The sequence below is a fragment of the Delphinus delphis genome, chromosome 15 (assembly GCF_949987515.2).
Source record: "Delphinus delphis chromosome 15, mDelDel1.2, whole genome shotgun sequence".
NCBI lineage: Eukaryota > Metazoa > Chordata > Mammalia > Artiodactyla > Delphinidae > Delphinus > Delphinus delphis.
In genome coordinates this window covers 66,339,437-66,350,625 of record NC_082697.1, presented here as the reverse complement: position 1 = coordinate 66,350,625, position 11,189 = coordinate 66,339,437, and the positions used below count along the sequence as shown (strand labels likewise).

General features: G+C 47.1%; 1 protein-coding gene across 1 annotated transcript; it reads right to left on the bottom strand.

Annotated features, from left to right (window-relative positions):
- Positions 1–370: 370 nt before the first annotated feature.
- Positions 371–1,641, bottom strand: LOC132437679 (apoptosis-associated speck-like protein containing a CARD). The gene is made up of 3 exons (XM_060031008.1): positions 1,370–1,641; positions 1,084–1,138; positions 371–724 (listed from the first exon to the last, which is right to left on the bottom strand). Exons 1-3 carry the CDS (start codon positions 1,639–1,641, stop codon positions 371–373), a joined length of 681 nt encoding a protein of 226 aa, XP_059886991.1.
- Between the last annotated feature and the right edge of the window lie 9,548 nt (positions 1,642–11,189).

Below are 11,189 nucleotides of genomic sequence, written 5' to 3'. Positions count from 1 at the left end.
AGTGAGAGATTGAGAAGCTTGGTAGACGAGTCTGTTTCTAAATGCATCTGTCAGATATGGCCCCCCACAGTTCCAGGCCCTTTGTACATACCTCTATTTTAACTTTTAGACCTTGGCCACAAGGCTAACTTGTATTCACAGGTCTCAAGGGCAGACCCTCTGGGGTGGCATTGAAGGAGCCACAAAATAGTGAGGGACTATTCCATGGTGACTGAGGCAGGAAGGATGAAGTGTCTGGGGAGCCTGCTGCCCCAGGAACAGGCGGAAACTAGAGCTTCACCTGAGCCTCTGTGGGGCTTGGATGTGTAGCTCAGCTCCGCATGTGCTTCCAGGCTGGAAGTAGGAAACACACCAAGTACAAGCTGGTTTTTCATATATCATGTATAAAAAAAATCAGAGACTCCAGGTAAGATGGCTGGAACAGCCAGGGGTTGTCTGTGGGACCGCTGCTGGGGAAGATGCCTCGGCTCTGCTCCAGGTCGACCACCAGGTAGGGCTGGGTGTCCCTCAGGGCCTGGAGGAGCAGATCCTTGCAGGTCGGGTTCCAGGCTGGAGCAAAGCTGAAGAGCTTCCTCATCTTGGTAGGATTGGTGCGCTCCGCCCGCACTGCCTGGTACTGCTCCTCTGTCAGGACCTTCCCGTACAGGGCGTCCAGCACCCCATCCACGTCTGTGACCCGCGCAATGAGGGCCGCCCGATGCTGCTCCAGAAAGTGCAGTGCTGGAGCGGGAGGGAGAGAGGGGATGAGCTGGGACCAGGGTGGGTGCTGGAGCCTGTCCCTCTTGAACACTAGGCTTTCTTCAGAAATTGCCCTGAATGCAACCCTAAGCGGTCAGGCTCAAGGTGGGCATGCCACCAGGACTCTACCTATAGTGGGATGGGTTTAACTTTGTCTCCCTTTCTCCTCCCAACCAGGCTCGGGCCCTGGAGGTGTGTGAGTAGGTGGGTTGGGGAGGGTTGGCCTAGCTTTGCACTCTCTGGGTGCTCTTGGCCTTGGGACAACAGATTTAGGCTGTGCAGGGGTGCAGTGGGGCGGGGCTGGTGAGGTGCCCAGGTAGGTGAGGTTGGGTGTTGAAGGCTTTACTTGGCTGCTGTCTGGCGAGGGGACTTCATCTCGGTTGGTACGGTTCCAGGGCCTGTAAGAAAATGTTAAGTGGTGTCTCCAAGTCTTTCTGGGGTCAGGGATCTCCTGGTCCGGAAGCCAAGGTCAGTACCAAGCCTCCCCAGCAGGAGAAGCTTTTATTAAAGAGTAGGAGGAACAGGAAGCGAAAGCGCGGGGAGAGGCAAATGTTCGGGTTGGGAGGAGGGTACAGATGAGGGCATACTGGTCTGGACCTCTGCGCGGAGGGTGGAGGAGGTGAGCTCCCCTTTGCCCCAGGTCTCCTGCAGCTGCTCCGCCACCTCCTGCATGCCCATGTCGCGAAGCACGAGCGCCGTGAGGTTGGCACCGTACGCCTCCAGGTAGTAGCTGACGAGCTTGTCGGTGAGGTCCACAGCATCCGTGGGTAGCAGCGTCCCCCGTGGGATGCGTGCATAGCCTTCATGCAGCGGCACTGAAAGCAGCTTCGTCTTGAACTTCTTGAACTCCTCTGCAGTCAGGGTCTCCAGCACATCCAGGATGGCATCACGCATGCACCCCATGGCTCCCGGGGTCCCCCACTGTAGCTCACTTGGGCTGTCTGCCAAGCAGGAGGTCTGCTCTGCGGCGGGACCTGGAACTCTCCGCCTTCTCTCAACTCCGGCCTCTGCCCCAGAACATTGCCCTCGGGTGTAAGGCTCCCGACTATCCCGTTCCTTCCCATCCTCTCCTGGCCATCAGGGGGCGCCCAGATCGCATCCTTTGGCTGGTCTGTGAGGTGGGACCCAGGAGACCGGGTGGAAAAGGGCTCATGGGTGGTGCCTGCCTCTCCAGGCTTGGACTAGCTAGCACACATCAGGAACCTGGTTTATTGGAGCGCTAAGGCTTAGAACTGTGGAATTTTAGAACCCTGAAATCTCCATGTTTCTCTAAACCTTAGCATCCTCTCTGACATGTCATAGAATCAGAGTCATAGAATCCTAACAGCCAGACCATGTAGCTTCCCAAATTCTGGGGAATACTAGGGAGAAATGAGGTGTCAAAAGAGTGTAGGGCTTCCCTGGTGGCGCAGTGGTTGAGAGTCCGCCTGCCGATGCAGGGGATGCGGGTTCGTGCCCCGGTCCGGGAGGATCCCACATGCCGCGAAGCGGCTGGGCCTGTGAGCTATGGCCGCTGAGCCTGTGTGTCCGGAGCCTGTGCTCTGCAATGGGAGAGGCCACAACAGTGAGAGGCCCGCATACGGCAAAAAAAAAAAAGAGTGTAGAGGGCTTCCCTGGTGGCGCAGTGGTTGAGTCCACCTGCCGATGCAGGGGACACGGGTTCGTGCCCCGGTCCGGGAAGATCCCACATGCCAGAGCGGCTGGGCCCATGAGCCATGGCCGCTGAGCCTGCACGTCCAGAGCCTGTGTTCCGCAATGGGAGAGGCCACAACAGTGAGAGGCCTGCGTACCGCAAAATATAAAAAATAATTTTAAAAAAAGAGTGTAGAGATAACTGTGTGTGCTTTATCTCTCCAAACCTCAGTTTCGTTAGCTATAAAATGGGGATAATAACACTCACTCTTCCACTTAGTAAATATTCCAACATAACGTGGGCTACCTGATGGTACCTGAGACCTTGACAAATGCTTCCTGGGAGAGCCAGAATTTGGTCCCCCAGGAATTGAATTTCTTGGGAAGTGATGACAAGAGACCCGTGCAATGGTTGAGAAAATTCTTGACTGGAGGGAAAGTCATGGGTAGAGAGCAATTCTGGGGTCAGAGGGCTTGACCCAGAAGAGCAGATGAAAGGTGGTGTGGGATGGCATTGGAGGCCAAGCTGTGCCCAGAATCATTAACTTGCCCTTAACATGGCTGGGAAGGCCCTGCTGGTCTGTCCCTGTGGACCACACCAGCCTTGTCTTGCACCACACCCTGCCCCCCACTCCACCTCTGAGTTCCAACCACACTGGCCTCTCAGTTCCTCAAATCTGCCAGGCTCCTTTGCTTCTCCAAGCCTTTGCACATGCTGTTCCCTCAGCCTGGAGCTCTCTTCCCTCACTCTTTGCCTGACAAACTCTCAAGACTTTAGGTCTTAAGTTAAATGCTACTTCCTCTGGGAGGAAGTATATTAACGCGTATATGTGAAATCTAGAAAAATGGTACAGATGAACCGGTTTGCAAGGCAGAAATAGAGACACAGATGTAGAGAACGAACGTATGGACACCAAGGGGGGAAAGCAGGGGAGGGGTGGTGGTGGGATGAACTGGGAGATTGGGATTGACATATATACACTAATAAGTATAAAATAGATAGCTTATAAAATAAGAACTTATAAAATAAGTTCTTATAAAATAAGAACCTGGTGTATAAAAAAAACAAAATTCCAAAAAAATAATGATAAAGGGATCAATTAACTAAGAGGATACAACATTTATAAATATTTATGTACCCTACCTCAGAGCACCTATATAAAGCAAATATTTAAAGAACTGAAGGGAGAAGTAGACAGCAATACAATAATAGTAGATTCCCATCACCAGCCTCTAAGGCAGTGTGCATACCTGTAGCAATATCCTGCAGCCATGGAATTGCACACTGACAGCTGGGGCCCCCACAGCTGCCTGAGGGCTCAGCTCTGGCCTTATCTCCTGTCACTGGCCTGCACCACTAGGCTCACCTGCAGCTGTCCCCATAAACTGTGCACCTGCACCCAGCCAGCTAGATCCCCATTAAGCCTCCATTGCTATGCGTGTCTGATGTGAGATCCTGCAGGCACAGAACGTACATACACCAACATCCAGGGCCTCTGAAGCTGCCTGTGTACCCTCACGTGGCCCTGGCCCTTGTTCCTGGCCCTGGCCCCTACCACTGTGTGTGTATCCACAACCAGCCTCTGCTATTACTTAGGCACCAGTTGGTGGTATGTACACACCACCACCAGCTCCATGCCACTGCTGCCTGCCCTTGTGTGTAGCCTCTGGACCTGGAGGCACCACAAGGACCCCAATAGCCCTTGTAGCCATTGCAGATACCCCACTATGCTCACCAAGGACCACATAGTTGTCAATGCTGTGGACCCCTGTGGCCTGACCGAGAGAGACATCATGCCCCCACCCCCCACCCTGGACCCAGAGCCGCCACATGCCCCTGCCCTTGGCAGCCTGCGCCACTAGATACAGAGTCACAACAGACTCCAGCATGCTCCCACCCACAGAAGGTCTTTCATTACCAGAGTCAGTCCATAAAGTCTGGAAGAGGTGACTATTTCTTCAGTTGTGCAGACACCTACACAAGACTACCAGGGTCACAAAGAATTGGGGAAACATGACACCTCCAAAGGAACATAGCAAACTTCCAGTAACTGACCCCAAACAAATGGAGATAGTTTAATTGCCTGGCAAAGGATTCAAAATAATTATTCAAAAGATGTTCAGAGAGCTCAAGAGAACACATAAACAATTTAATGAAATCAGGAAGACAATACAAGAACAAAACGACAGGTTCAACAAGGAGACAAAAAACAATCCCATTCACAAAAGCATCAAAAATAATAAAATACTTAAGGGGTAAATTTAAAGAAGTGAAAGATGTATTCACTGAAAACAAGATATTAATGAAAGAAATTGAATACACAAATAAATGGAAAGCTATCCCATGTTCATGGATCAGAAGAGTTATTGTTAAAATGTTCCTACTGCCCAAAGTCATCTATACATTAAATGTAATCTCTAGGTTGCCATGGCTAAGGGGTGAGGGAGATGGAGAGAGGTTGGCAAAAAAGTACAAACTTTCAGTTATAAGATGAATAAGTTCTGAGGATCTAATGTAAAACATGGTGACTATAGTTGATAATACTGTATTGTATAATTGCAATTTGCTAAGAGAGTAAATTGTAAGTGTTCTTACCAAAAAAAGGAGAGGGGGCAACTTTGTGAAGTGATTGATATGCTAATGAACTTGAATGTGGGAATTCTTTCACAAGGTATACATATATCAAATCATCATGTTGTACACTTTAAATATAGTACAATTTTATTTGTCAATTATACCTCAATAAAACTGGGGGAAGAGAAATTAAAGAAGACCTAAATAAATGAAGACAGCCCATGCTCATGAAAAATTCAATATTGTTAGCATTGCAGTACTCCCGAAATTGATCTACAGAGTCAGTCAATTCCCAGCTGCCTTTTTTGCAGAAATGCACACACTGATCCTAAAATTCATATAGAATTGCAGGGAACCCTGGATAGCCAAAAATTTCTTTAAAAAGAAGAATAAAGTTTGAGGTCTCACACTTCCTGATTTCAATACTTTCTACAAAAGTGACAGTAATCAAAGCAGTTTGGTACTGGCATAAGCATAGATATATCTTAATCTAATGAAATAGAATTGAGAATCCAAAAATAAGCCCGTACATCTATGGTCAATTGATTTTCACCGATAAATAACAGTCTTTTGAACAAACAGTGCTTAAACAACTAAATAGGCGTGAGACTGGAAGACAAGAGTACAGCCATTTTTGAAAAGGACCCAGGGAATGACCTTTCGCAAGCAGGCTTCACAGATCCCTTAAAACAAAGTGCCTAAAGCTTTCCAGTTCCCTGAAAGATATAGATAAAGGCCTGGCAGACATTCGCAAGTTGTTTTTGCAGGAGGCAGATCCCCACCAGATGAAAACTGCTGACCGCAAGTGCATAGACCCCCACACCAGTTGACGGTTGATGATTCTTGAAACTTCATCCTGATGCCAACCAATCTGAGAATCGAGCACAAGCTGATCAGGCACCTGCTGCCCCCTCCCTCACACTCGCTTTAAAACCTGTTCCCTGAAAGTCCTTGGGGAGTTGGCACTCTTTTCTGCCTTCTCCCCTGTGCACAAACTATCCTTTTAATAAAAAGCTTTGCTTACCTAAGAGCCTTGTGGGAGTGAAATTTCTATGGTATTGCTGTCCAAGAATCTGGAGAGGGTCTGGTAACAGGCACATGCAAAAGAATAAAGTTGGACTCTTACCTCACAATATATACAAAAATTAATTAAAAATGGATCAAACACCCAAAAGTAAGAGCTAAAACAATAAACTCTTAGAAGAAAACATAGGTAAATCTTCATAACCTGGATTCGGCAATGCATTCTTAGATATGACACCAGAAGAAAATATACATTAATTGGGCTTCATCAAAATCAAAACTTTTGAGCATCAAAGGACAAAAATGTGAAAAGACAAGTCATAGAATGGAAAACATTTTCAAATCATATGTCTGATAAGGATTTCACGTTATGAACGAACAAAGAACTCTTACAACTCAAGAACAAAATGACAAACCAATAAAATAAAGGGCAAAAGGATCTATAGACATTTCTCCAAAGAAATTATACAAATGGCCAACAAGCACATGAAAAGATGCTCAACATAGCTGTTAGGGAAATTTAAACCAAAACCACAATGAGAAACCATTTACCCACTAAGAGGGCTATAATTTTAAAAACATTTTAATTTTTTAAACGGAAAGTAAGTGTTGGCAAGAATGTAGAAAACTGGAACCCTCACACACGGCTAGTGGGAATGTAACGTGGTATATAGCAGCTGTGGTAAAGTTTGGCCATTCCTCAAAAAGTTAATCATATAATTACCATATTGTAATAGCGGCCTCCCCAGCCCGAACCCAAACTGTGACGGGCCCTCTCCTCCTCCCTCTCCGGCGCCGGCGGCTGCGCGGTTGGGGCAGGGGCTGCTCCGCTGCTCCTCTCCGCGCTCCGGCTGGGCCTAGCCCACCGGCCTGGCCCCGCACCTGCCGGCCACCCACTGCGCAAGCGGGCAGGCGGGCGGGAGCTCCGCCCTGGGGACACCCGCTCCCAGGCCACGTCATCAGTCGTGAACTGACCGGTGAGGCCAGCCGCGGGTTGAGCCCAGGGGGCCCGCCGCCTCAGACAGCGATCCCAGGAAAGGGTGTGTCAACAGCCTCCACGTGGCCACCGGGGTCTCAGCGGCTTCTGCGCCTCGCTTCACCTAGACCTGGAGGACGACGTTGCTGGAGCAACCTGGTACTTCTTCAGACCTGGCGGCTTTCTGGGGTCGCACCTCTCTACTCAGGGTGTGAGACCTGAGAGGCAGGCGCGAGCTGTAGCAGCCCCGCTCAGCCATTGGTCGGTGCCACAGTGGCCCCGCCCCCTCCCCCCTCTGGTATATAAAAGGAGCCCGAATTCGGACTGAGGTAAGGTGGATTTTTGAGACGCTAGTCTGCCGTATTCTCGGTCTGTTAGCTTTCCCATTAAAATCGTTATTCCTTGTTGCAACAACTCCTCTCCCGCTTTATTGGCCTGTTGTGCGATGAGCAGAAGGAGCTTGGGCTTGGTAACAATATGAAACAAGGTTTCTAGGAATGGAAAGCATATGTCAACACAAAAACTTGTACACAGTAGCATTATTCATAATACCCAAAAAGTGGAAACAACCCGAAAGTCCATGAGAATGGATGAACAAAATGTGGTGTTATCCAAAATGTAATACATGACACAACACTCATGAATCTTGAAAATATGCTAAGTGGAAGAAGCCAAACACAAAAGACCATATATTATAATGATTCTATATATAAATGTGATGGAAGAAATTTTCACATATTGAGTTATGAGGCAGTCATTCTAGCTTATACAGGATTTAACTTGAATTTTATGCTAGCTAAAACCGCCTGTTTGTAGCCTATCAAACATACATTGTACATCTGCTGTAATCATTAAAGAAAAGGGTACCTGAAGTAAAGAATGTCCTTTTAAAAAATAAAGATTAAATGCCTCCCTTCCTGGGATGTCAGTGCTACATACTTCTTCGATAAGACTCCCTTCCCAGGTGCCAAGGCCATACTGACTCACTGTATACATGCTGATCTGTTTTTTTTTTTTTTTTTTTTGTGAAATCTTGAAGGAATGTATTCCTGACTTGTTTGGTGTTCTTTGTTCTGATGAGATATAAAACTATGCAGAAAATCATGCTTCTCTGGAGTAGTTCCTCAGAGTTATCTGAGAGACCGTCTCCCGGACGATCATCCTCAATTTGGCTCTAATTGGCTTATTGATTATTTCCATCCACATAAGAAATGCCCAGAATTGGCAAATCCATACAGACAGAAAGCCGATTTGTGGTTGCCAGTGGGTGGAAATACGGGGAATGATGAATGACTGCTCATGAGTACAGGGTTTATCTTAGGGAAGATTAAAATGTTCTGGAATGAGTGGTGACAGTTTCACAGCATTGTGAATGTAATAAAAGCCACTGAATTCTAATACTTTAAAATGGTGAATTTTACCTCAATTTTTTTAAAAAAGAAAAATCCTATGGGATGGGTAAAATGATATTCCTACATAATAGCTGAGATTCAGAGATCAACTCATTTGTCTAAAGTCAAATTAAAATTAAAGCTGACTGAACCTCCCAAAACCTTCCTTCTAATCACTGTTACAACCAAAATAAAAACAGTTAAAAATTAACTCTAAGTCCCAGTGGGTTTTTGCGTGTTTGTAGGGAGTTGGGGCGGGGGGGAGGGGCGGGGGGAGGAAAGGAAGCACGCTCTTGGGCTGGAAGGAGGACGGGGGGCGGCGGTAGGCGGAGCATCCCGATTTGGAGGGCTTAGGGAGGAGGAGGAAGGGCGAGGAGGTCCGTACACTTACGGCCGAGGCCTTGGTAAATGCTTCCGCCCCGCCGTTGAGGGGCGCCAGTCGACCGAGCGCGGTACCTCCTTCCAACGCTTTACCCGAGCGCCCCGCCGGCGGCCCCGCGGACAGGTTTGCAGCCTCTTCCCCGCACGGACCCCTCAAAGGCGAGGCCCGACCCCGTACCAGGCGGGCGGGAGGACCCAGCAAGCGCTGCCTCGGCCCCTTTCCCGCCCACGGACCCTGGAGCCCCTACCTTCCGGGCAGCCTGCCGGCTCCTGGCTCGCCCAACCCACCTGTCTCAGGTTTCCCAAATATTTTACCACTTGCTCTTCCTGGCCCACAACACAGTCCCCCACTTCCCGAAGACAGACTAGGAGTGGGAGGAGTGAGACGCTTGCCTTGACATTATTAAAATAATGAAACTACTATTAGTAGTAATGACTTAATAGGAAGAATATTAATAAACTTATTAGTAATGTAGGGGCCAGTAACCAGGATGCCTTGCTTGCCTGTTTAAGAGGAAACCAACTCAATAAGCAAGATAAATACTTTAATATGACATTTAGAAATTTTTTCAAAATAAAAAACTTAAAAGTACCATGAGGTGCTATATGGGAGGCTAAAACAAAAGGAAAAATCAGTAATCCTGATCCTAGCTTTATTTAAAATGTTGGTAGTTTCGTTATCATGGAATTTTTTTAGTGTTTTTTTTTTCAATATTACATTAAAAAAAATTTTTTTAGGGGCTTCCTTGGTGGCGCAGTGGTTGAGAGTCCGCCTGCCGATGCAGGGGACACGGGTTCGTGCCTTGGTCCGGGAAGATCCCACATGCCGCGGAGCGGCTGGGCCCATGAGCCATGGCCGCTGAGCCTGCGCGTCCGGAGCCTGTGCTCCGCAACGGGAGAGGCCACAGCAGTGAGAGGCCCGCGTATCGCAAAAAAAAAAAAATCTTCAGTACTGAGTATCTTGAGTTCTGAGTATGTCCCCAAATTTTGCGCTGGAAGTGAGTACTTCAGTCACTGTGCTTGGCTTACCCTAGTGACAGCCCTGCCCTACTGTCAGCTTTAGTGTGGTAGTGGCAGTACGGAAGGGTAGGGAAGTGCAAGTGGCCACCTTCTCCCCAAAGTCTACGGAGGCTTAGCAAGGAACTTCCAGAGGTGCAGGCACAGGGGCCTGTAAACCCTCTAGGCGTGTCATTACTGCTAATAGTAGTTTCATTATTTTAATAATATAAACTAAAAAGCATCAATAATACTTATATAATATAATACTTATTAAACACCTACCAGCTAAACACTTCACAAAATGATTTCATTTATGCCTCACCACAACTCTGGGAGGTTGGTCCTAATATTACTAATACTATCTGATTTTACAGTGCAGGAAACAGGATCAGAGTGGTTAAATCTCTTGTTTAAGGTCATCCAGCATGTACAGTGGCAGAACTAGGATTCAAATCCAAACTGGCTGAGCAGAGAGCCTTTACTTGGGAATCACAAAGTACAAAGTTCCTAATCCTCTACCTGGAAATGACTTGGGGATTTCATCTCCAAAGCATTAGAACTCCAATAAAAACCTTAGAAACAAATTGAGATGTTAGGATATCTGCTCGTACAATGTATCACATCAATGAGTTAAAAAAAACAATATGATAATTTCCATGGAAGCTCCTTGTAAACTAAGCCTAGAAAGGTATTTATTTACATGTTATACAAAAGTATGCTAACTCCATAGCCCAGCCAAGTGGTGTAGCACCAGCAACCCCCTTCCCTCTGGATAATTTGGGCCAATGTTTGTTGTACACTGGTTAATCTGCTGTCAGTCCACAGTGCAAAACAGCTTCTAACCTATATTCTAGATCATTGATCTTCAGTTGGCCACCAGACCTGTGCTGCTCCCCTGGAATTCCCACCAGCCTCCCCAGAACCACTGCTGCTACCACCAGGCTGGGAAGGAGGAAGAAGGCTGCCCTCCCCTTTTATGATGACTTCTTTCCAGACCCTTGAGCTAAAACCAGACCACCATGTTTGGCAGCTAAAACTTTGCTGAGGACCTGGGTGATATCACCCAAAGCCATATGAGGAAGATGATTTGAGGTGACTCACAGACCTACTGTCTTTTGAATAATCATACATTTATTTTGATGCAAATTCAAAATGATTGAAATAGCATATTAAACTACAATAGCAGGCTCATTTTGCTCCTAGTGAAGCTAAAAAGAGTAGTAAAAATTTTAACACAATATATTTAAAGTAAATAATAAAAGATCTCAAGGAGGTATTAGAGCTTCAACAGAACATGGCAGTTGGACTCATAGCATATGTGATCACCTAAGAATTCCCTTCTACCTGCCCAGGTTGTACAACTTCTGACCCTAATCAGATATTGCATATTGCATAACTTTCATTTTGGAAAGGCTCTGGTTACTTGGGACCAGTTAGTTCCCTGGGTCTCCAGTCCCAACAGAATTAATTCAAT

Excerpts from the sequence above, each read along its gene's own strand:
- LOC132437679 (XM_060031008.1), bottom strand. The coding sequence starts at position 1,641 with ATGGGGTGCATGCGTGATGCCATCCTGGATGTGCTGGAGACCCTGACT. Across the intron at positions 1,139-1,369 it reads CTGCAGGAGACCTGGGGCAA|AGGCCCTGGAACCGTACCAA; the intron begins AGGGGAGCTCAC and ends ACATTTTCTTAC. Across the intron at positions 725-1,083 it reads CTCGCCAGACAGCAGCCAAG|CCAGCACTGCACTTTCTGGA; the intron begins TAAAGCCTTCAA and ends CTCCCTCCCGCT.